The sequence below is a fragment of the Pogona vitticeps genome, chromosome 11, assembly GCF_051106095.1.
Source record: "Pogona vitticeps strain Pit_001003342236 chromosome 11, PviZW2.1, whole genome shotgun sequence".
NCBI lineage: Eukaryota > Metazoa > Chordata > Lepidosauria > Squamata > Agamidae > Pogona > Pogona vitticeps.
This window is the reverse complement of record NC_135793.1, coordinates 6,861,420-6,886,765: the sequence shown is the minus strand read 5'-3', so window position 1 is coordinate 6,886,765 and position 25,346 is coordinate 6,861,420. Positions and strand designations below refer to the sequence as shown.

The 25,346-nt window shown below is 43.5% G+C and overlaps 2 protein-coding genes across 3 annotated transcripts; one reads left to right on the top strand and one right to left on the bottom strand.

Annotated features, from left to right (window-relative positions):
• On the bottom strand, positions 1 to 24,068 carry LOC140702316 (uncharacterized). Of its 2 annotated transcripts, none has more exons than XM_078380761.1 (7): positions 23,776 to 24,068; positions 7,955 to 8,060; positions 6,738 to 6,929; positions 4,413 to 4,497; positions 3,722 to 3,819; positions 2,167 to 2,320; positions 1 to 915 (listed from the first exon to the last, which is right to left on the bottom strand). In XM_078380761.1, exons 1-7 carry the CDS (start codon positions 23,930 to 23,932, stop codon positions 760 to 762), a joined length of 948 nt encoding a protein of 315 aa, XP_078236887.1. In that variant the 5' UTR covers positions 23,933 to 24,068; the 3' UTR covers positions 1 to 759. The 2 variants fall into 2 exon arrangements, with proteins under 2 accessions (XP_078236887.1, XP_078236888.1); XM_078380762.1 differs by lacking the exon at positions 23,776 to 24,068 and adding an exon at positions 10,053 to 12,588.
• On the top strand, positions 13,183 to 25,325 carry SATL1 (spermidine/spermine N1-acetyl transferase like 1). Its single transcript, XM_072981020.2, has 6 exons — positions 13,183 to 13,374; positions 14,796 to 14,847; positions 16,373 to 16,459; positions 18,210 to 18,311; positions 19,739 to 19,779; positions 22,940 to 25,325. The coding sequence occupies exons 1-6, from the start codon at positions 13,291 to 13,293 to the stop codon at positions 23,108 to 23,110; spliced, it is 537 nt and encodes a 178-aa protein (XP_072837121.2). The 5' UTR covers positions 13,183 to 13,290; the 3' UTR covers positions 23,111 to 25,325.
• Positions 25,326 to 25,346: the final 21 nt, after the last annotated feature.

Here is a 25,346-nt window from a genome sequence, read left to right as displayed (position 1 = left end):
AAATAAATATGCCCAAGCCAACCTAGACGTCGCTGTTTCAGTAATGTATACATGCTAAAAATTCCAGCTCTTTCGAGGACTACTCTGTTTGGACAATCAACATTTTGGAGGGAAAAGTGGGATGATTAACATTACTCACATACCCATGTCAGGAAATAAATTTAAAGGAACCCCAAATTCCTTTTAAATTGCATTTATTTGTATCCATATGCCCAGAAAGGAAGACAAGCAGGTTTGTGTTTAGGGCCTTCTGAGCCGCCCATCTTTGAGGTCCAAAACAGGACTGATGGGAACACTTGGAAAAGATCCATGACTTAGCACTGGCCCAAATCCCTTCAGGAAAGTGATCAGGTAGAAAGATTTCTCAAAGATAGATCAATTTTAGGACTTCCACTCTCATAGAAACATTTACGCCCCCCCCAACAAAAGAAAAGAGAAAAGCGAAGATAAAAAAAAACAAGAAAAAAAAACCCCAAGACACAAACCCATCAAGCACTTTAATTTACTGCCTGCATTTTGCCATGTGAAGGATAGTTACTCATGAGAAGAGCCCAACAAAGACCTGGTTTCCTTCAGAAAGAGGAGGGTCTGGTCTGGGAGGATTTCTCAGCCGAAGGAGATGCGGATGAAATATTTGCTGCCTCTTGATAGCCATCCCTGAGACACTTAGAAAATAACTGGGGGGAGGATCCATGAGGGGAAAGTTACCACAAGGCGTGTGCTCGCTTGCTGTGCTTTTTCTGTATTTATTAAAAGATTTTAGGTATATACATTCTGTGGGCGCCCAATCCTGTAAGGGCCCCTGGCAGCATTTGGACCATTTGCTGGCTGACCGCTAGGTTGTTGATAAGGAGCAGCAGCATCACCGAAGGGCTCAGAATAGGGAGGGCGAGGAAAGAAGGGCGAGCCTGGTTTCTGTAAAAGAAGGTGGAGAGGAGCATCAGTGAGTGTCTGGAAGGGAAAGGAAGGGGTGGGCGAGAAAAAGGGGGACCCCCCCCACCAAGACCTTGCTAGCCCCTCTCCTCCCTTCCACCCAGCAGGTGGTCTGCGACCCATTGTGCTTCTGGACGGATTGTGTGAGAGAAAAGGGGGGAGAAGGAGAGAAGGGGTTCACGGTCTCCTTCCCGGACCCACCTCATCACAGATCAGACACTGTCCCATGTTAGGGATTCCAGGACAGGACAGAGATGTGTGTGTGTGTGTGTGTGTGTGTGTGTGTGTGTGTGTTACTGACATTCCCCTAGAGCGGTGGTCCCCAACCTTGGGCCTCCAGATATTCTTGGACTACAACTCCCAGAAGCCTTCACCACCACCACCTCTGCTGGCCAGGATTTCTGGGAGTTGAAGTCCAAGAACATCAGGAGGCCCAAGGTTGGGGACCACTGCGCCTAGAGAATGTCACTACTCATGGTCTCCCCAGAACGAGGGAGAACCTCTTGGTAACCAGCTTCTCAGCATCATGGCCCACCCAAGCACAGGGACCGTGACATCAACTGAGGTGAAAAGGTAGACTTCCTGGGATGGGATTTTGTCCCTGCTGCTGTTGGTCCTGCGCCTTCATGACAAGGGAAGCAGCTGGAACTTGGCGACATCGGTAACAATGAGTGGGTAAACTGTAGGCACATTTCTGTGCCTATTTAAGCAACAAAGCGGAATCCTAGGTCGCTGAAGTATCCCATCCCGATGGATGAGGCGTCTTGTGATCTGAGGTCCCTTGCAGGCCACCATGGAGGGGTTTCTATCTTGAAATGGGACGTCAGCGATGGCAATCCATGGGCAGGCCTCTTCCTTCGTTTGGCCAGAGGAGACTGGGATCCAGGGGCTCTCCTCCGTCTCCACCCCGAGTCATTTGCAGAAGCTTGGGAAAAGCACAGCAGCCTATTTTGGGGGGCAGAGACAGCTGGAGGAAGGGATCTGTGGGGAAAATGCACCTGAGTTCTCCTGTACAAGCAGAGAATTTCTCTGGATCCCAGTGTCTCGCTGGCTTTCTTTTTTAAGTCAACCCTCCCTCAGGCAGAGCTTGGAAAAGTTCATCTTGTTTCGGAATACAGCTCTCAGAATCTCCCTACCAGCAGAACCTGTGCATTTTGGGAGTCGTAGTCCAAAGATCAACTTTTTCAAGCTTTGCCCTTTTGTATCCTGGAGCTTTACTTTCTTTTAACCTACCGGAAACTGTTCCATGGGTATAGCAGCAAATGGGTTTTCTTCCTCGTAATCTGCGGCAGGTAGGTTATCGTCCCAATAGCCAACTCGAGGGGATGGGTTGGTGAAAACATCGTCCGCTGGATTGGCTCTTCTCAGGGGCTGGTGGGCGATGTAGCTGGGATGGTAAAATTCAATACTCTGTAGCATTCATGGTTTTGCATACATACATGTCCAGATAAACATTCTAAACACAGATGAACATGAGGGTCTTGAGGACCGGCTGGATATCTCAACGGGTTGGGCACCTAGCTGCAGAGCCAGAAGTTCGGCGTTTGATTCCCGACCAGGCCTTGTGGAAGAAAAGCCAACCTGTGTGGCCTTGGGCAAGCTGCCAGTGCCAGGATGTTCCCTAGAGGAAGGGAAATGTGAAACTCTTCTTTATGCAGTGGTGCCTCGCTTGACAAGGATAATCCGTTCCAGCGAAATTGCTGTAGAGCGAAATCCTCGTCAAGCGAAATAAAAAAGCCCATCAAAACACATTGAAAACCATTCAATGCGTTCCAATGGGCGAAATATCTGCTTATCCAGCGAAGATCCTCCATAGGGTGGCCATTTTTGGGTGCCTGTGCAGCGAAAAATGCCTCCTAAAAACAGCGGGAAGCCATTTTGAGCAGCCGGCAGCCATTTTGAAAACCCGGCAATCAGCTGTTTTGATCGTAATGAGAAGAATCGGTTCCCGAAGCAGGGAACTGATCGTTGGGAAGCGAAAAAAGCTCATTAAAACATCATTTTGCGATTGGAATTGTGATTGCAAAAACATCGTTGTGAAGCGGATTTGTCGTCAAGTGGGGTAATCATTAAGTGGGGCACCACTGTACCTAGAAACCCTGCAAACGTTTTCCAGAAGTCAGAACCAACTTGACAGCATATCATTGAAAACGGATTCTGAGAGACTTCCCAACAGAGCAACCGACCAGCAAAACTGTTCCTCTGACTTAGGTCTCCTGGCCTAACAGCCGAGGAGAGGGAAGGGAAGGTTCAGACTGAGGGAGACGCTGAGTTATCTCAGATCAGAAGGTTTTTTTTGCTGAACTGCAAAAATTTAGGGCAGGGTAAAAGTAAACCCAGGTATTTTCCAGGAGGCTGGAAGGGAGCTGGGTTCAGATTCAGCTGGCCCTTAGCCCTCTTAGCCAGCGAGAATTGGGTTCTAATGTGGATAAACCTCCGGACAGGTAGATGTAAACACATAATATCTTGGTCACACATTCATTGTATGGGTTGAATCAAAGCAAGGGGCTGGTTTGAGCCCAGTTTACTCAAAACCATTTTTCCTGGCTGTAACAAGGAGATTCTCTTCCTGACTGCTGTGGTCGAGTTATATATCATCTTCCCTTTGGACGCCTGGCTGGTGCCAACATTGTCACCCACTCATTTGAGGCCCACAACATTTTCAGTTTTTGGCTCGTTTGCACCAAGCGGCTTACCTTGTTTTAGACGGTTTCCAAAGCAAATCCTCTGACTGCACCCCTACCCTGCGCGCTCCTGATCAACAGGCAGGTTCTAAATAAATAAATACCTAAAGCCTTCGAAACGCGGCAACGCTGGTGGTTTGTATTGCTGGTTTTTCTGAGGGAGTTTGGGAAATTTATAATTTTGTGCAGCTCCTTCATCAGCCTGGATGCAGGAAAACAAAAACCAACGGGAAGAAGAAGCTATTAAAATGTCGCTATTTTACCATTTGAATTTTGTGAAAATGGAAAGAGACGGCACACAGATATAAAAGAAGACAAACAGGAAGACAATGCATATCTACATCTACATTCTCCTATAAGAAAGTAACAGTGACGTCAAAGACCAAACGTTCGTTCTAAAGACTAAACTGACACTTTTGCAAAAAAAAAAAAAAATCTATCCACAACGTTCATTTATTTACAGAATTCGTTCACTGTTTTTCTGCTCGCCAAGAGTCCCACAATTACTAGTCTCAGTGAGCAGAAAAGCAGCAAACAAATACGGTAAATAAATCAACAACGCGGATACATTTTTTGCAAAATGTATTGAATTGCCTCGGAAATGAGAATTTTTAAACTTACAGAGTTAAAAATCTTTTTAGATGGTTTTTAAACTTGATTTTTAAATATCTTAAAACACATTTTATTGTATTTTAAATATGATATATATACGACGTGATATATAAAATTTCCCTTCCTGAAACAATGCTACTTATATTGTGGGTCAGTCACATCTGGAATGTCCCCTTTGTTTACCTTTCCTCCTTTCGGTTGAGAAACAGGCCTTGCTTTACCAGCAGAATCAGGATCATACCCTCGTCTTTGTCCACGTCCAGAAGGGCTGAAAATGTGTCAGAATTAAAAGTGCATTTAGTTTAATCCTCAGGAGGTGAAGAAGGAGATGATTCCCGGCCTTAGAGAGAGAAGGATTCTTTCTAGGATCATACAACCGGATGGAGTTAGGGAGGCCATCTAGTCTGACCCCGTTTCCTGCAGGGTCTCTGAAGCACAAAAAGTAATATCTCTGATCAAAGGCTATCATTTCCCCTGTCCAAATTAATTGTGCAAGGTTCATAAAATTTTCACAAAATCTCCTGTTTCTCACAAAACCAGCTGTGAGAAATCCCCCTCCAAAAAACAAACAAACAAACAAAAAAAACCCTTTTGGAATACATGTCCAGAGAATGGAAAAGATACTATTCTAAACAACTCCCACAACTTCTGATTTTGTGTACGTACTTTAAAAACACACATTAGCCATCACTATTTATTGTTTCAACATTACAGTACTGTATATAGCTTTTACTTGTTTTTTGTTATTGCACAACAGCACTTTGCTGTTGTATAATTTGTAATAAAACGTAGGCTTCATTTCCTCTGCCCACCTAAGAAATGGCTATGTTCGCCCGTCTCACCGTTGCAGGGGCAAAGGGGCCCGGTGATACCTGAGGAGGTTTCCCTTTGCGACGGGCCGTCTAAGAGGGATTTTAAAATTGGGAGGGTTAGCATTTTATTGCTTTCCGTATGTTTCAATCATGCTTTTATTTAACATCTTTAATACAATGTTTTATTAAATTCTTTGAAATATTCAAATAATGTATTGTTTTTAGCTATCTTTTTAATGCCGTAGACCAGCTTGAGTCCTTTTATGGAGAAAGGCAGGGTAAAAATCCATCCGTCCGTCCATCCATCAGCCCTCGCCAGCATCATCATCGGTATGGAATACTGGGAGCTGCAGCTGAAAAACATCTCTAGGGCCCCCTTTACCCAGCCATGAGCCAGAGATCATTTATACAGTGGTGCCTGGCTAGACATTCCACTGAAATCGCTGTTTAGCGAAATCATCGTCTAGTGAAAAGCATTTCCCCATTGGAATGCATTGAAACCTGTTTAATGCGTTCCGATGGGGAACAATCATCGTTGTCTAGCAAAGATCGGCCATAGGAAAGCCGCTTTGCGAACTGCCGATCAGCTGTTTAAATCGCTGTCTTGCGAAGCTTAGGTCTCGAAAACACCTGTTTTGCGAGCGCAGAGGGAGCTGTCAAAATCGTTGTCTAGCGAAAATCGGTTTGCGAAGCAGGGACTAAACATTGTCCAGCGAAATCCCCCCATAGGAATCACTGTTTTGCGAATTGCTATAGCGATCGCAAAAAGTCAATGTCTAGTGAAAAAACTGTCATGCGGGGTAACTGTCTAGTGAGGCGCCACTGTATTATCATTTTAGAACTTCAGAGCTGGAAGGGACCCTATGGATCATCCAGTCCAGCCCCTGCAAGGAGGCCCTGAGGGGGAATCGAACTCTCAACCTCTGGCAGAGACCTAAACCACTGAGCTCTCTGGCTGGGTCTCCAGGTTTGTGGGTAGGAATGTCCGCCTCCCCTCACCTTGGAACTGCCAGAGGCTGAACCTGGGAGCTGCTGCATGCAAAGCAAGAACTCCACCACAGGGTTATAGCCCCTTCCCTGGGGAAGGGTTTATTACTTAATCGCTGATTGCATGTACCTGCCACCTTCCTCACCGTGGAGAGACTCCAGGTGGCTCCTGTGAATCAGATCCTTGTTCTGTACCGGGGAAGGGAGCCAAATTTTATTTATTTATTTATTTGATTTATATCCTGCCCATCTGAGACAAGGTCACAACACCCGACACTTAAGAAAATGATGAGGAGCCATTATTGAGGAGGGTGGCATAAAACATGATGGAGATCATTCAGTTACATATGGTGACTGGGACAGTGCAGCTGGCCCAAGGCCACCCAGGCTGGCTCTAATCTACTCACAGGTGGGACAGTGGGGAATCGAACTCCCAACCCCTGGGAGTTCAATTCCTAAACCACGAGTGACTATGTAGATAGCATAATGAAAGGCTTAGATCTTGCTTGGTGAAAGTACTTTTTCAGATTTCCCTTTTCTAGAGACCCCTGTTTAGCATGGCCAACGACTGGGATTCTTGGAGCCGTAGCTGAGAAAACCAACTTCTCCCAAGCTCCATTCTTGTCTAGATGAATTGTCTTACCTTCTGTCTGGATGTGTGTGCCATTTGAAGGAAGAATTTCTTCCCACCCTCCCTAAACGGACTCACCTCCTTTGTCTGGCTCCTCTCCCTGGTGTGCTCTTACAGTAGTTGATCCACTGCATGGTGACGGCAACGACACAAGAGAGGGTCAAGGCAGGAAGGGCGACTATTAGAATCAAGTCCAAAGAACTCCAGAGATGGTCACATTTGGGACCCATGTACCAGTAATCTTGCCAGAGGCTTCGGTACGAGGGGCATCTGCCAGAGACAGAACAGAAGGAAAGAGTTGGAACACACAAACACCCCAAAGTCTCGGAACCTGGATAGGTACATGGAGGGGGCCAGAATGCTCCACCTAGCCATGGAGGATTCTGGGAGTTGTAGTCCAAACAACGTCCACCAGCCCTGAGTATGACTGGCATCTAGATCACTGGTTCTTAAACTTTGTTACTCAGATGTTTTTGGACTGCAACTCCCAGAAGCCTTCACCATCAGCTCTGCTGGTTGAGGTTTCTGGGTGTTGCAGTTCAAAAACACCTGAGTAACCCAAGGCTAAGAACCACTGATCTAGATCCTCAGCATGCATCCTCGTCCTGGATCTTGAAGTTTTGCAAGAGACGTGCTCCGGGTGGAGATGATGTTTGTCAAGCTGATTTGTTAATATGGATCAGTACAACTGCCTGCATTGATGGGTTCCCACTGGGGCCATCCATGGTGATGGGGACGGCGCTGGGGTGAGTAGCTCCGTTTCAAGATGTGTGTGTGTGTGTGTGTGTGTGTGTGTGTGTCCACCCCAGTCTATTGCAAAGTTTTGAATTTTTGGTAAAATTCCTTTTGCTATGCAGCAGAAGTACAAAGACTCCCGGAGCAGAATATCTTCATGTTCCCTCCTATACTCAACCTCTTCCTCATTAACTGGCACTTAAAGTCTTAATAATTCACTCTGAAACATTTGTAGGAGAAAGAAGAAAAAACACGCCTATACTTAAAGTTGTTTGAACTTACAGACTTGTACGTTTGGACTTTCTTTCTGCACACATACTTAGCAACAAACTGAACAAATCCACAGCAAACAACTGCCATCCACCCAGGAAAGTGAGGGAAAGAGCAATTTAGCCGAGAGGCTGGTCTCTCTTTGAATTCCAAGGCTAGAAAGTATGATAAATAATTGTCCCAGAAAAGCCCCTCTCGGTTAAACAAGCTACAGGTGGCATGCAAGGTTGCAAACGAAACTTGAACACACTTATGCACGGAGGCGTATTACTCAGAATTTCCAAACTTACTTGCAAAAGGGCTTCTGATCTTTACAGCCACAGGCAATCCCTCTGGGGCAGAAATCACGTACATCTCCGAGACAATCATTAAAGTCGGCAACATAAGTGCAGTCGGCTGTAACAAACAGAAAAAGCAGAGCTGTAAAATAATGCCACATTAACTGTAATTTAAGGTCCTTGTAGGTAGAATTTGGGCCCATTGTGTCGGTGGGTTTTTGTGCTTTTGAGCTTCTCTCTGTTTTAAGCATCTTCTCTTTAGATTTTGGCTGCAATAGCACTTCATGCAGGTAAGTTTGCCTTCATCGGTGGCGACACCTGGCGAGCAGTGAGGCGCATGGCATGCCCTGCTCATCGAAATAAGTTCTCTTTAAAAATGAAACAATACAGAAAAGGTCACCGGAAGGTAAGCTAAAAATGAAATATATTTTGAACTCTATACAGTGTTGTCTGAACTTCTCTTTAAAGGACTTTCAATGTACTGTATCCTTGTTGTGGCATGCACGCGCTCTATCTTCTCCCCCATTTCCCAAATGATCGTGTTTTTAAAAATAATTATAAATCTGTTTTATGGACAGAAAAAAAAGAGAAGAGAAATAGAGTCAACAACCTAGAAGGAGAAGATCGGTGCAATTTCTAGGAAAGAGAAACACAGAGGGAAAACCCAACATAGACATCTGGCATGCCTTTTTAAGACGGAAACCTGCAATTTTTCTGCACTCTCCATTAAGGTGTGGTGACCAACCTTAAGAAATGGGATTTACTCATGAAAGTCTGCAATTTGTACGATATTTTAGTGGTTCAACAAAAGTATCATCTTACTCTTGCATCAGAGAGAGAAAAAAACATCCAAAGAACTTGGGAAGAGGCAAAAGAGAAAACTGCCTGTTCCATTTTGCAGAAGAAAATTTTGGAAGAAGGATTTTATGTGGCTGTAGTAAAAACCTGGCAGTACAGTACTTTAAAAATCACTTTTTTTGGGGTCTAGAGCTACCAGACTTCCCCAGCCAGCATAGTCAGTGAGATTCAACGACGTGTGTGCCAAACAGTATGTTTTCCATGGTCTGGTCATATCTGGAGGTGCTCATACCTAATGTGGTGTAGTGGATGGAGTAATAGACTAGGATTCGGGAGACCTGGGTTCGATTCCTGGCTCTCCCATGGAAGCTCATTGGGGGAGCAGAATTGGTAAAACCACTCCTTCAATATTTCACTTACCTAAAAACCCTACTAGGGTCATTATCAGTCAGTTCTGACGTGTCTGCACATAACAACGAATGCCTGCTATTTCCTTCTTGATCTGCTTCCTACAGCTATAGATCTTTTGCTTATTGCAACAGCTGGCAATTTTCTTGATACATGGGTCTTAAACATGGCCAGCCTTGGCAGCCTTGGCATCTCTTGCTTTTCCTAAGTATCTGCTTGGTCAACTGCACATGGCTCCTTGAAAGCTAGTTAGTTTTTATTTCCCCCTGTTACAAGGATGTGGCCACTCCACTCAACGGACCTGCTCCATCATGGTTGCCAGCCAATTGCCACACACATGGTAGTCACACTAGGGCTTCTGTAAGCAAACATAAAAGTTTATTCACCCTTATTGAATGGATCCCCTGAAGAAATAAACGTCACTTTCTAGTTTATTTATTTCATTATTTCTTTACTAAATATGGATTCCCAAATCAAATACTCCTGTTTAATAGCCCTACACTCTTGAGGGTCCCCTGGACTGCAAGGAGAACAAGCCTATCCATTCTGACGGAAATCAACCCTGAGTGCTCCCTGGAAGGACAGATCCTGAAGCTGAGGCTCCAAGACTTTGGCCATCTCATGAAAAGAGAAGACTCCCAGGAAAAGACCCTGAAGTTAGGAAAGTGTGCAGGCAAGAGGAGAAGCAGATGACAGAGGATGAGATGGTTGGACAGTGTTATCAAAGCAACCAACATGAATTTGACACAACACAGTGGAAGATAGGAGAGCCTGGTTTGCTCTGGTCTAAGGGGTCACGAAGAGTTGGACACAACTAAACAACTAAACAACAACAACAACTCTAACCTGTTGCAGTCTGCTAGCATGAACACCAAATATTCTTACAAAATCAAATGTTTCTTACGCTCTCTTGCTTGAGTGGTCAGCCAACTGCGTGACAACAAAAAAAGAAGTGTCCAGAGGGTGAGGGAAGCCGACATTGTGGAGCTCGCGTCAGGACAAGAGTTGACTTCGTTTCCTGGGTTACTGATCTGCCACTTTTCATTTTTGATTCTTCCTGGTATGCCAGGCCAAAGGTTCTGGATTTTGCACCTGTTTTACAGCATCTTTTCTTATTGTCAATTACTAATTAACTTCTTCAGGATTGACCTAACTGGAGTGATTCCACAATTGTAATATGCTTTTCACAAGGTGTGTGTTGTTGCTGTTTTTTTTTTTTAAGGGACCTCCTCAAAAGGTTTTGCCAATATTTGTCAAAACTGATGTATGTTGTCATTATTATGGGGAAAGACTGAATAACTGATAAATTAACAAAACCCAATGACATCTCAAGGAGTCTGTGAACAGCAAAACAGTTTGAGAATTAAGATTACTAGCTGGATTTGTGATGTTGAGCATAAATTCTATGCCACGTTTATTTCAGTGCAATGAACACACAACAAGACAACGAGGCAAAGTCTCCCGGCTCCAATCCCTTTCTTAACAACCTAAGAAGAGGCGTACGGGGTCAAGCCTATTTAGTCCATTGGCTGCCTATTTATGATACCTAAGTTCCACTTTACTTTATCAATAGTAAAGCCAGCCGTGACCCAGGATCTAGTGTTATTATGAGAGCCAGAAGTTGGGAGTTTGATTCTCCACTTGCCTCCTGCAAATGCAGCCAGCCTGTGTCACCCTGAGCGAGCAGCGCAATCCGAGGATGGGCCCAGAAGAAGGGAATGGTCAACCACTTCTGAGCATGCTCTATCTAGAAAACACTGAAATGTCTGCCAGAAATGACTTGATGGCAATGATTATCATTATATTACAAGAGATGGGGGGGAAATCTCCTACTAGCCACCATTTCCGCATCATTCTATATGCTGTTATCCTGGATCCTTCCTGAACTGCTTACTTGTAAGGGATCCATGATAGTGGTATAAAAACACCCCCTATATATAGGGGGATGTTGGCCTTCTGAATAAGGATGGAAATAACATTTTTTAAACTCCCAAAGCCCCCAACATTTCCTTGAAGGAGAGTTGTTCCAGACCTTTGAGAATTATCGAAAAAGGGAGGGCTTAAAGGTTCGAGATCTAAAAATGAGAAAGGATTTCACAAGCTCTTTGTGAGCAAGGAACAAACCAGAACAGCAGTTTTCTCCTGCTTCCAAATTCCCAAACTCTCTGCCTTCTGTTTATTTACCCATCTGAGACCACACACAGATCAGGAAACTCGGCATGTGTCCGTGTGCAGTCATAAAGGTTAGGACAGTTCCTATGGAAGAAGATGTTTCTATTAGAGATTTCATTCCAGTTCCTTTTTAAAGAGAGGAATTGACCAAATTCTCAAAGTTTCATAAGAATTTACTAAATTCTCAAATTTTAAAAACGATTCACCAAATCCTAAAATTTTAATACAAATTCATCAAATTCTCAAATTTCTATTATAATTTGCCCAGTTCTTAAAACGGAGCAAAGCATGAGGAACGTGCTGGACTAGGAGGGAGAGGGGTAGACGTTTATGCAATCTACCTTCTGCTTCATGCTCTCTTCCATTAAGGATGAAAATGACGAGCGATTTAAAAGACTCAGGTGAGGGAGAAAACAAAACGGAACAGAGTCAAAAGGCTTTTGTGTGATTCCCTTTTAAAAAGTGTTTTAGCTATTTTGAAATGTTTTAATTGCTTCAATCTCTTTTAAATATTACATGTATGTATCCTATCGGGTCAGAGACCGCAAATAAAGATTGACTGATTGTATATAATATTAATAATGTATGGATAACATGTTTTTATTAACTTATACTGTTTTAGCTATCTTGAAATGTTTTAATTGCTTCCATCTACTTTAAATATTAGATGTATGCATACTAATGGGCTAGAGACCCCAAATGTAGATTGATTGATTGATTGATTGATTGATTGATTGGTTGATTGGTTGGTTGGTTGGTTGGTTGGTTGGTTGGTTGGTTGGTTGGTTGATAGAATGATTGAAAAGTGTGGTTGCTTTGAACCCCTGTGTATTCAAGCACAACAGGGGTGAATGAAGGTTACCAGCACTTCATATGTGAGAGGCTCACTTACTGTGTCACTGACATGGCAGGTGGTTACAACATGGTCCTCTTAACATTTGGGAGTGGCTCAATCCATTGGATGCGGGTGCTGTTCAGAGGAGAGAATTTCATTTCAATTGGTTTTTCAAGAATGAAAATTTGAGTCCCCCAAATTTCTTCATATTTGGCTTAGAACCTGGGATTTGGAGGGGGAAAAACATGGGGGGGGGGGAACCAGATGAGCAGATTTCCCCTCACTGGTTTTCATGACAAGGTCCCAAGTTCTCCGTGTGACTCCACGGAGTCTACAGGGTTACTACTTCAGCAAATCTTCTCTGAGTAATTATTATTGCACTTCAGATAATATTCTGAACAAGGGGGGGGGGAACTCCTACTGTACTTCCTGCTGTTACAGTTCACCTGAACTACGTCACACTGTATAGCCTTGTCTTATTGAGAGTTAGAACTTTCCAGCATAGCGGCTATGATTCAATTCCCTCGTGCTTTTTGTCAAACATAGTTTTACGTTCATACACAAGCACAGGATTCAGGATTCAGAATGGGATGATATGTAAACCCAAACTGGAGAGGTGGCGAATATATGTTAGGGCTTAAGTCTTAAGAGACTGGCGAAACATCAGGAAGAACAACCTTCAGAACACGGCCAAAGAGCCCAAAAAACCCACAACAACCATCAAATACACTTTTGTTCATAGAAGGATGTAGTTAAGCAAGCTTGAGGGTAGATAGCCTCCCTGCCATTACATCCTCAAACATTTATTATAAGAATTGTGATGTGGACCCCATTGTGACTCTTTGCAAGACAAGCCCATGATGGCTTAGCCACCCCTTGAAGCACAAGGAAAACCAATCACCACCACCAGCAGTAGCAGGGGGTTAAAAAGATAAGTCCCTGGTTTTGTAAAAAGGGGGCGAGAAAACAGACTGGGGAAGGGGGGGTTGTTTTTATTTCCTTTTTCTTCCTTTACCTTGTCTCGGGATAAGCCCGTTGAGATGGTGAAGGAAGAAGGCCCCCAAGCAAAGGCTCAACAGGAGTCTAGCTCCCAGGTGGGACCGGATTAACCACCCTGCTGCTTCCAGCGCCCACTATGTCACACGCTAACCTCGTGAAGCACTTCCAGGTCCGTCCAGCAGAGCCACGGGACTGCCCGGACATCCTGCGTCTCATCAAAGTACGTAAGGTGGAAGTGGGAGGGAGCCAGCCAACTCAGCTTTTCCTAGCCTTCCTTCAGCCCCTGGAACGGTTGGCTTTCAAGCCTCGTCATGCGAGGGAACTTGCACGGCTAGAGATGACAGACTCTGTAGTGCAACACATCTGAAGGGTCATGGATTGGCAAAGGCAGAGTAAGGGGACCTTGCTGGATTCGGGCCAACCAGGACTTGGAAAGATGATCTGGACATGTTCACATTAAATGTGTCACTTTTTAATTCAATGCGGTCCATGAAAAACCTTGTTGTAAGACCAATGCTAACAGCAATTTTAGTAATCAAGTATAGTTATTTATTGGTATGCTTCTGTAAATTTGACATGACCTTGTGTATTCACCCATAAAAAGAAAGGCATTCTGTATATAAAATCAATTTAGAAAGAATGGTTGCCTCCCTCGGTTGCCCAAAGTTTGTGGGGGGGGGCTAGAAATACTAAAAATTATAGCTGGTATAGGAATGGCTGGAGAGCTCAGTGGTTTCAGAGAGTTTGGGAGTTCAATTCCCCACTGCTGTGCTTCCAGGGAGAAGAGCCAGCCTGGGTGGCCTTGGGCCAGCTGCCCAGTCCCAAGGTTGCCCCTAGAGGAAGGGAAGGGTAAAGCACTTCTGAGTATTTCCTACATAGGAAACCCTGAAAAGGACTGCCAGAAGTCAAAATTGACTTGATGGCATGCAGTTATTATATGGACAATATAAATAACTGTCATTCCCTTTTAAAACTACAGCTTTAGAATTTTAGAATAAATAGGAATTTGTCTGAATTTCCCTTATTTGCACAATTGAAGCACAGCAAGAGTTAGAATTAGCTACAAGGCTCCCAAGTCCAACTAGCACTTTGGGAAATCATCACGCTGACACTTTTTTTTCTGGTAAAAAGGAACCATGTGCCTTTACTTACGGTTACGCAATCTTCACAGGTTCAAAGGTTAAAAGAAGAACACAGATAGTAGGAAAAAGGATTTCTCAGCCAACGTGGTTGGATAGAAATCTATTCTGCACCGAGAGCCTGCACAGCCCCCTGCCTCTCCACAAATGCTAGAAAAACAACTGATACAAGCTAAAGACAGTGAAACGTGCTAATCAAAGGGGAGGAGGGAGGGGTATTCATGGAATCATGAAGCCAAGGGGCCTATAAAGGCCATCAGGTCCACCCCCACTTCGATGCAGGGATACAAATCAAAGGCTATCTACCAGGTGGTTGTCTAAATTTCTCCTGAAGGCCTCCAGTGTTGGGGCGCTCACCACCTCTTGAAGTAATTGATTCCATTGTTGTACTGCTCTAACAGTTAGGAAGTTTTTCCCCCTGATATTTCAGCTGAAATCTGGCTTCCTGTAACATGAGCCCATTGTTGCCTTTCTCGTCCCTTCTTATTTCTTCTCTTGGCAGGAACTAGCTGCTTATGAAGAAATGCCTGATGCGGTCAAAATAACAGAAACAGGTAAAGAAAAAAACCCTTGTGTGTTACTTTTAGAACACTCCACCTTCAGGGCAGCAACTAGGGTGGAGGAAATGGAGCAATGTCCCAGGACACCCCAAAATTTGTAAAGCTGGAGGCGAACCTACCAGTGAACGTTTGGCCAATAAGCAACACCTCCCATCTCAATTCATTTTCCTTTTTATAAAAAAAGAACATAACTTTAGTGTTCCCCCCCCTTCATGGAGGGCTTGTGTTTGTTCCTCAGGACAGAGTGAGTGGGGGACGGTGCCACCTGTCCCACTGGGTCCCAAAATTCCTTCCTTCCTTCCTTCCTTCCTTCCTTCCTTCCTTCCTTCCTTCCTTCCTTCCTTCCTTCCTTCCTTCCTTCCTTCCTTCCTTCCTTCCTTCCTTCCTTCCTTCCTTCCTTCCTTCCTTCCATCCATCCATCCATCCATCCATCCATCCATCCATCCATCCATCCATCCATCCATCCATCCATCCATCCATCCATCCATCCATCCATCCATCCATCCATCCATCCAGATAGATCTCGGTCATTCAACCTGGCAACCTCACACAGCTGGAAATTCACAGAGAGCCGCCAGATAGAAAACTTATTATAACCTTTCGTCTCTTTTGTAATCCTGAGGAAAACCTTTCCTCTAGAGTTGGCATTTGCCATGGGAGGAAAGCCCCTGAAAGGCAGGAAGGGGTTGCGGTCATTTCCATGGCTGTTCTCATCTCCTCAATCCTGATCCCTTGATTTAAACAAAACATGCATTTAAAAGTGCAGAGAGATCTCTAATGTATACTTTGAACGGTAGGGAAATGACAAATGCCGAAGGAGGAGATTCTAGCTCTCTTTGGTCCCTCCATTGGACAAAGTGATGTGGCTTCTTCAAGCTTCAGTGGGGCCAACCCTTCCATCAGGTAGTTTTTATAGCTGCCTCAGGTGTTAAACACGGCTGAGCGCACTGGTGGGTGATGTACAGCTTGTTCTAAAGTACACTGCTGCCTCCCAGGTGCACAGAAGGAAATGGACTTATTAGCCGTATTGAGGCCATTTTGACCTATACTTCTAGCTTGTGTGTGTGTGTGTGTGTATGTAATGGGATGGGGTTACCACATTGTGCATCTCCTCAGGCTGTGAAATATTATCAACTAGCTCCGATGCTAGTGAACAACATGCAGAGATCTTATTCCCCTCTTTGACTTGAGAGATTTTTCTAACAGTTTTATCTCCTGTTTGTGTTGCCTTGGCCAAAAGCTACATGAGCAGGTGGTTGTTGGCTGTTGAATTGTTATACTAGGTTCAGATATTTTTTGGGTGTGAAACCGCTTGTAGTTGGCAAAGAGCACCCCCAACTAACCACTGGCTCTCTCTCTCTCTCTCTCTCTCTCTCTCTCTCTTATTCACTGGTCCATCTAATATGCCAAAGTTGCCGTTTCTGCAGAGAGGGTGATGGCAAAGCAATTCCAGTCCACCCCAATCTCTCCTATTTTAAGATGAGCCTTAATTTTCATTTGGTTGCCTTAACATTTTCAGATTTACTTCGAGACGGTTTTGGATCGCGCCCGTGCTTCCACTGTTTACTGGCAGAAGTAAAAAGTCAAGACGAAAGGCCATTGGCAGGTTAGCTTCAAAAGTGGGGTGATGTGGGGTGGGGGGCCCTTTGGCCTGTTGGAATAATTTTGGCTGGTGCTTTCTCCTCAGCAGAGAAAAGTCCACGGTGGATTATACATTAGAAATGGCCTTGGTTTACAGGACAAGTACATGGTAAATTAAGTTGTACAGTGTTTTTTAAATCTGCGGGCTAAGACGTTAAAAAGACATTCAGCGCTGATGAATGGCAGATGATTTCTTGAAATGTGGTTCTCCCTTTTAAGGCCCAAAATAGCTTTAAATCCAAACTGGAAGCAATGATCACTGTTGGTTCTGCAACACGAGCAGATGCTCCTCATATGGGCAAGAAGGGAAAATTGCCCACCCTTCGTTTAATGTTTCAGATAAGATAAGAAGACATGAAATCATAGGATTGGAAGGGGTCTTGGGGGCGTCTGAGCCCTACACCAGAGGTAGGAAAATAACAGTCGGGCTACAGTTCTCTTGTCATACTTCTGCACCTCATGAGAAGGTGGATGGAAAGGACAATAATAATGATCTGAAGCAGCAAGGAAAAGAGGAAGATCCAATGTGAGATGGATTTACTCTGCAAGTGCTGTGCAAGGCTGTTGAGGACACAGCATTTTGGGTATCCCTCATTCAAGGGATCACCCTCCTCAACAAGAATGAATGGATGGATGTTCATTCTCATGAAGCCCATGCTGGTCTCATGTGAACCCGAACTAAGCCTTTAGATCCTGTTTTTAGTTACCTTGCTTCAATTGTTTAATACACTCTTTTAAGTGATTTTCTAGGGCAACAGAGCTAATACAGTGTAAAACAGAGTATAAAGCAATTTTAAAACAGCTTAAGGACAAATGATTACCAAACACACCATCGCTAAATAGTATACAAAGAGAGTAAAGGGAAATAAATATTACAGTCAAAGAAAGCTTGCATAACTAAATACAGTAGGACCCCTCTATCTATGGGGGGAACAGTTCCAAGCCCCCCCCCCAAAAAACAAATGCTGGAAAACACTGATTATAGGGAACATTATTTTAACAGCAAATGCTACACATAGTGTGGTCTCTGCCTCTCTCTAGTGACCAGTTCTGGTAACTTCAACTTTAGAAATATATACTGTATTTTTCCGTGTATAAGACGCCCCCATGTATAAGATGCCCGCCCCCACTTTTCTAACCCAAAATTAATAAATCTAAGTGGGGTTTAGCAAGTCGAGGTGAAAGCAGGGATCAAAGCGCTGCAGGATCACTTTGATCCCTGCTTTCCCCTCCACTTATTTTTGTTCTCTCCTCAGCTTACTTCCATGTATAAGACAACCCTCAATTTTTAGTCTAAAGATTTTAGACAAAAGTATAGTCTTATACATGGATAAATATAGTATTTCCAGAATTTTTCTTTTAATATTTTAAATATTTTCAGACAGTGGATAAGCGACACTTGAAACTCAACACAGCAACTTTTAGTAGTGCATTTTTGCTATACCTAGCTTGTCTTTAAAACAGGATTAAAGATTGGCTGAAATTCAGCTGCAAGTTACTCCCTTTGAATCAGTGGGGAATTTGGTGAGTCAACTCCTCTGTAATTTCCATTGATTCAATGGGCCTACTCTAGTTGTGACTTACTTCTAGATTTCACCCATTAAATCAGTACTCTGTAAGTGCTTGATAGCTTTATGTACTCTATTCTGTACTCTATTAGCTACATTCATGCTGATAAGAGTATTTCCTCACACAACATATGTGTTTCTCCTCAGCTGCTGACATTGTGGGCTTTGCTATGTATTACTTCACATATGACACCTGGATTGGCAAGATACTGTACTTAGAAGACTTCTATGTCACGGAAGAATTTAGAGGTAATGATTGTGCTTCTTGCTCGTGGCCTTTTTCCTAATAAAAGCATTATAAAGTGAGGGGTAATGGGGTGCAATGGATGAGTTGCATTACTCAGATGGAGGAAGGTCTGGGTTCAAATCTCCATGCAGCAACACCTCTACAAGAGAACTTATGGCTTTCTAGATGCTGTTGGGTTTGCCAAGCATTCAAGGGTGATGGCAGGGTCTACAGGGGCAAAGTGGGGGGGGGGAATCAGTTTGTATTTCCTACTTCGGTTGACATCAAAGAGTTATCATGAAGCAGTGGGAAGGCCATGTTGATTGCTCAAAATATCTTTGGGGGGGAGAGTGAGGCATAGAATAAAATCTCTGTAATTAGCAGTGCATGCAGATCATTGAATAGGGAACTACCTAGCACTTCAAAAATTAAGAATTCCTCAGTTCAATATATTTCCTGGTAGCTTACAAATTACAGCCAAGTGGGAAGTTAAAAAAAATGACAGAACTAGTGCCATTATTTTCTTTCATTCTTTCTTTCAAGTGGCTTCTTTTTTAAAAAAAAAACAGCCAATACTTTTTAACACTGACTGGCATTCAGCCTCTTAAGTGACATCATGAACTCAAATATAATAATTAAATGGCTTTATTTGATTTAACTTGCCGGGCTATTCCCCTGGATAGTTGACACTGAGATTTAATTCCATTTTATATCTAATAAACTCAAATATCTGTCCTTTCCCTGCTGCTGGCATATTTAATAGTTATTTTTAATCTGTATTTCGTATCCAGAAAATAAACGATACCCATTCTTTAAGGAACAAAAAGAGACATAACATAACACATGGGTTGTTCTGAAAATAGCACTACAAAGTCAGCATTTCATTGTCAACACACCACGGAAGTTTTACAGAATCTTTAACACCCTCTTCCCTGAATACCTCATTTTTATCTTTGAATAATTCATAACTATGGCCTGTAGCAAAGTGACCGGAGTAGAGGAGTTCCGGAGGATGGAAATGTTTCCTGAACTATATGAAGAAACCACTGGTTCTGCAGCCTTCTTCTAGGTCATTGCTTCCCAACCTTGGGTAATCCAGATGTTCTTGGACTGCAATTCCCAGAAATCCTGGCCAGCACAGCAAGTGGTGAAAGCTTCTGGGAGTTTTAGTCCAAGAACATCTGGGGGTCCAAGGTTGGGAATCATTATGCTCGATAGCAAAGCTCCAACGCCCAACATCCTTCGTTATGATGAATTTTCCCATTTTCTCTGGGTTTTTGATTTGGTACATCTATCTATAGGTATTCAGTTCCATCAAAATAGTTTTTTTTTAAAGTGTCTATAATAATTGCACCATTCTATAAGTTAGGGCTCCCCTCATATGTATAAGCTGCTCTGTTCAGAAGAATGGATGGTCTGATCACTGAGCCTTTCTTGCACTGTTTGGCAGGCTGGGGCATTGGAACCAAACTTTTAAAAAGACTCAGCCAGGTAAGTGACCTTTTAATCCAGCACCTTAATAATATACTTTGGAGTAGGATTGCCATTCTGTGAGCCCTGCATTTACATTGACTCGCAGTTTTGAAAAACAGGAGTTAAAGAGTGGCCAGAAGAAATTTGTCCCCCCAAAACTGGAATCCTCCAGATGTTTTGAGATGCAACTCCTAACATTTTCATCCCTATTGGAGTGATGCGAATTTGAGTCCTCCACATCTGTAGGATGTCCAGGTGGGCTTAGAGGAAAGAGAAAGACGGTCATCTGTTAGATATACAGTACTTTGATTGGGATTCTGGCCTTGAGCTGGACTGGATGGCCTTAGGGGCCCCTTCTAATTCTGTAAGTCTATGAATCCCAAAGCCTTTTTAAAAATGCACATGTTTTAAGAAAAACAGGAAGAATTGTTCAAAGGAGAAACAAATGAAAGAACCTACAAAGCATGTTAATTTTAAATGACCTTTTTTTTAAAAAAAAAAGTCCAGCGATTTCTCTCTCAAACTACAGCTGGGGTCTTGTTTCATTATCAAAAGGAACAATCTTGCAAATATAAAACTGAGGTTATTATCCCAAGTTCTGGTCCAACAGCTTCCCAGTTAGGTTCCTATGCACGGAGTGACTTTAAAAGTGGACAAACATATACAGAGAAAAACATTTGATAGCAGGGTTCTCACACCTACAATTCTGGAACAGTATCAATACTTGCACTATCTTAGGTGTCTGGTTGAAGTTTGATTTCCCACTGGGTGTCCTTGAGAGGGGCTGGACTAGATGATCTATGGGGTCCCTTTTAGCTCCGCAGTTCAACAAATATTCATTCGTTTCTATTTGGACAGAAGATGATTTAGCCTAAGATCTGGCTAATGTAATTTCTAGTTTAGGCTGCAGTCTTATACTGTTTAATCCAGATTGAACTCAAGTGACACTTATTTCTATGTAAACAGAGCCAAGGGTGTGCTACTGTTTCCCCAGCCTCATGAACCAGTATCCATTTACAGAAGGCGACCAATTCAAGTAATTCACAGAAATGAACTATGTCTGAATTTTCGTAGGGGAAGAGTTACGAGAGCTGAAAATGCCCTCAGTGGAGCGAACCTCAAGAGAGAAGGCTGGTTTGGAGTCTTTTCTTTCCAGGGGTCAAAGCAGCGACATGAGGCATGACTTAAAAAACTCTCCTGCTTTTCGAAAACCAGATATTAAAACTAGTGTAAAGACTGTACCCTTTCCACTACACTTCCCTCTTCAACAACGCTGGGGTTAGAGGTGCTGCACACCCAGGTAGTCCAAAATCTGTGTCCAACTCTAGTAACCCTGTCCAAACATAACTGATGGCCAAACACACCGTTGATTGTATTCACGAAAGCTTTCACGGCCAGGATCTAATGGTTGTTGTGGGTTTTTCGGGCTCTTTGGCCGTGTTCTGAAGGTTGTTCTTCCTGACATTTCGCCAGTCTCTGTGGTCAGCATCTTCGGAGTGCTGGAGTAGGAACTCTGTCCATGCTCTGTTGGTGTTTGTTGGAACTTCAACCAGGAAAGAAGAAGGCCTAAAACTAAACACGGCCTGGCGCCCCATTCTCTGAAAAATAAGACCTGCAAAAGGTCAACGAACTCTACCCAGCCTCAAGGGCCAGGGATCATTGCACAAAAAAGAACAGCTAACGACACCCATCAATCACAATGACAGATAATCTCTCCCTCCCCCCTCCCTTATCACAACAAAAACATGCTGATCACCCTATCTCCTGAAAAAAGACAAAAGCTGTTTCCCACAGCTATAAATACTCAACTATCCAACAAACACCAACAGAGCATGGACAGAGTTCCTACATCGAGTCCTCTGAAGATGCTGGCCACAGAGACTGGTGAAACATCAGGAAGAACAACCTTCAGAACACGGCCAAAGAGCCTGAAAAATCCACAACAACCACACACACCGTTTTTAAAGGCTAGTAAAGGGAAATGGAGACACAATCTCTCATCTTCCCCTGCCAACCAAGGCAGTGTGCCACTGTGACTTCCCTGAACTCACATCAGCCTCCTACCATGCCCGAGGACCAACCAGGTCACCATGCCAGGAGAGGGGGGCCAGCTGGCAGTTGCCATTGGGCCAGTGGCCACCCCCCCCAACAACATGGGTCTCATCAAATCTAAGAACCACCTTTCTCAGGCCGCTTCCTGGAGACAAACAGCAGCATCGTATTTATCGAATATTTATTTACTGGATATTTATTTGGTTATTGATATATCGATCAATTAAAAATCCAAGTATAAGCAAAACCGTGCTGCTGGGACCCATACAATTCAAGAGAGAAGTGTACTACCCATTTCAGTGGACTCTGGACAAGAAAGCGCTCTGCTGACTAAGTGGTTCTGCAGAAATAATCAATGTTGTGGCTTAGCGACTCATGGCTGTTATGGAAGTCTCCAGTCCCAATGGAACTGGAAAGAGCTGCTTTGCTTTGGCATTTGGCTTTCAAAACTTGGAAGAATCTGAGAGCAGATTGCAGCTTTTAAGTTTACATTCCGAACTGTAGACTTGTGTGTTGAACCATCCCAATGGCCAAAATCTTGTTGCTTAGCCTAGTAAATTGCACCAGAGTAGGCCCACTGAATCACTGCGGCTTTGGTGAGTCAGCTCCTCCATAAGTTCCATTGATTCAAGTGGGCTTATTCTAACTGTGACTTATTTTAGCATAGTAAGTCACTTAGAGTAGGCCCATTTGAATCAATGGAACCTAAAGAGGAGTTGGCGCACTAGTTTGCCTTTCAATTAATGGGCCTACTTTAATGCGATTCATCATGCCAAGCAATTTTGGTCAATGATTGTTGTAGAGAAAATATGATTTTGATTTTGGGTTTGAGGACTATTACAATAATTCCCAACCTTGGGTCCTCAAACGTTCTTGGACTGTAACGTTCACCTCTGGCTTCTTGGAGCTGCCGTCCAAGAACATCTGGAGGCCCAAGGCTGAGAACCATTGCTCTGTTAACAGAAACAATAAGATTAACTGTAGTTTAAAAACAAATTGATTTGGCATGGATTCGTGGCTTACAGAACTTTCTTGCCACTCCTTTGAGTGAAAACCCAAAACTCCATGACAACATAGCTTCCCCCCCCCACCGTTCCAAAATAACTTTTTTAAAATCGTCCAACAGATTGCCATCGAGACCAACTGTAGCTGCATGCATTTTCTTGTGGTCGTATGGAACAAACCATCTATGGAGTACTACATGAGGCGAGGGGCTTCGGACCTTTCCACCGAGGAAGGCTGGCATCTTTTGAGATTTGACAAAGAAAATCTAACCAGGATGGCATCTGAGGAATGAAGGCTACAGCGGACATTTTATCCCTCCCGAGTTTGGAGCACCGTAACCTCTTCCAGGCTGTTACAGCCTCACTCACCATGAAACATCTCATCCAACATGGGATTCTAAAACACGGTAGCAATGAGAAATTAAAAGTGCTTTGCCTGCTTTATCACCAGCATTGTTGGACCTGTGACTGTCATTACTTGAGGATTCAGAAGGCTCCTTCCAGCTCTGCAGTTCTAAGGTTATTACCGAGGGAGGACTACTGGACCCTGCATTTTTTTTTTTTTTACTTTTGTCCGCATAAGCAAAAGCAAAGCGAAGCATGCTGCTTATATACTGCCCCATAGTCATTAAAGCACTCTGGGTGGTTTACAATTAAATTATGCAGGCTGTAAATTTGCACCCACAGCAAGCTGGGGTACTCATTTTACCTCAGAAGGATGGACAGCTGAGTCAAATTTTGAGCCAGCTACCTGATCCTTTTGGGACCGAACTAAATTCATGAGCAGTCTTGACTGCAGTACTGCAGTTTAGCCTCTGTGCCATGAGCTCACAATGCTCCTAAAGGCAGTTGTAGTGCAAACTACAAAGTGGGGAGGAGGGAAAGCACAGCCAGGGTGGTGCACCCTGCCCAGGAAACCCGCACGTCTTGCTTCAAGGACAAGGAATAGCAAACGTACCTGGCTGATGCTGTCTATACCAGCTTGCGGGCACAGGATACTGTGCCAGAAAGAACTTGATCTTGGCTTGAGGATGTCTCGTATGAAAGGCTGCAGCTCTGCCAGTGCTGGAGAAATACATCCTGTCCGCTGGTCCGTAAGGTAGGGGCCAATTCATTTCACTTCCAGGCTTAACCTCCTTCCTTCACTCCTCTAAGATCACTTCATTATTTTCAGCACCCGACCATGACCCCTCTCTTTAAACGACCCCCTTTATTACGCATTACAAGCCAAGAAGCAGAGCTTAGAAATCATGCATTCTTTGAGGCTGTTAACATTAAAATAGTGAACATGAACCTGTTTATGATAAAATAGTGACTTCTGCATTAAATCACCTTGAAAGTAACACTTTGAATGCAATTATTTTAACACTAAAAGGCAATTTTCAAAAATGGATCTTTCCCCTCCTGTTTAATGCAAAACCATTTTTTTAATGTTAACGTATCAAATTCACACCTCGCTTCCAATCCCTTCTCAGGTTGAAGGCTCAGATGATGTGACAAATCCCCTCAAAAGGAGTATAAATTTTTGTTTAATTTGTTCCAGCCCTCCTCCATTCCTGTTTCAGCGGGTGTTTCTGGATCTGCTGGTGAATTCTGTGAAACACCCAGAGAAGAACACAAGTGCATTTCATACGCATGCCTTCTCGTATAGACAATCCTGCTTAGATTTTTGCCTGATATGCATTTCCAAAAGCAGTAATCCTTCATATAATATGTTTGGATGTAGCCCTACTTGCTCCTTATTTATTCAAGCAGCTGGTTAATAATGTAAGATACATCTACATTTGATTCTTGCTTTTACTTACAGGTGATTTTTTTTAAAAAATCATGCAAATAATCTAGACCAGTCATTCTCTACCTTTTTTTTTAAGTCATGGCCATAACACAAAGAAAGAAATATGGGTTGAACCAAGACTCTAAGTTGCGCAACAAACCTTATAAGGGGGTTTGTGAAGAATTGTTTCTGGTCAACGGCCCACTTCAAATGTACCACAGGAGACCATATAACCCTCCACCCCCCCGGGCACACTGAGAACGGGGATTACAGTTCAAGAACAGCCTAGCTGAAATTGTTTTTGGCTGGTCCTAATTCAGGCAAGAGGTGGTGGGTATAAATTAGCAACATCCAACTGGGTCTAAAGGGGTTTGTGATCTATATGGCCCTGCAGATTTTGGTGGCATGAAAACGCTACCCTCTCCAGACAGTTTTAGAAATCATGAAGAACTGTGGGACCTGCTGTCTAACTGCATCGAGAGGACCACCAGTTGCCGATCTTGCTGCATAATAAGGAACTGTCTCTGGTGCTGAATATGCTGGATATACAGGAATAGGAGAACCATGTTTCTGTTGGTTGTGGTTCATGCTTTTTCAGGTAGGAGGTATTCATAAATCACTCCAAGACCTCTGTTATTGTAAGGCCACTGGTGTAGCTCTACAGCAATGAGCACCTGCGTTCAAACTACACCTGTAAATGATTTTTAACATAATCTGTGATGTGACCTTTTTTAGTACCACTTCTCACCCCTCAT

What these genes read in the sequence shown, in the direction of transcription:
- LOC140702316 (XM_078380761.1), bottom strand. Translation starts at nt 23,932, where the DNA reads ATGAATTGGCCCCTACCTTACGGACCAGCGGACAGGATGTATTTCTCC. An exon ending in GATCAGAAGCCCTTTTGCAA is followed by an intron (nt 6,930 to 7,954) that starts GTAAGTTTGGAA and finishes TGTCTCTGGCAG; the next exon opens with ATGCCCCTCGTACCGAAGCC. An exon ending in TACCCATGGAACAGTTTCCG is followed by an intron (nt 916 to 2,166) that starts GTAGGTTAAAAG and finishes CTTCTTTTACAG; the next exon opens with AAACCAGGCTCGCCCTTCTT.
- SATL1 (XM_072981020.2), top strand. Translation starts at nt 13,291, where the DNA reads ATGTCACACGCTAACCTCGTGAAGCACTTCCAGGTCCGTCCAGCAGAG. An exon ending in TGTCACGGAAGAATTTAGAG is followed by an intron (nt 18,312 to 19,738) that starts GTAATGATTGTG and finishes ACTGTTTGGCAG; the next exon opens with GCTGGGGCATTGGAACCAAA. An exon ending in TTTTAAAAAGACTCAGCCAG is followed by an intron (nt 19,780 to 22,939) that starts GTAAGTGACCTT and finishes ATCGTCCAACAG; the next exon opens with ATTGCCATCGAGACCAACTG.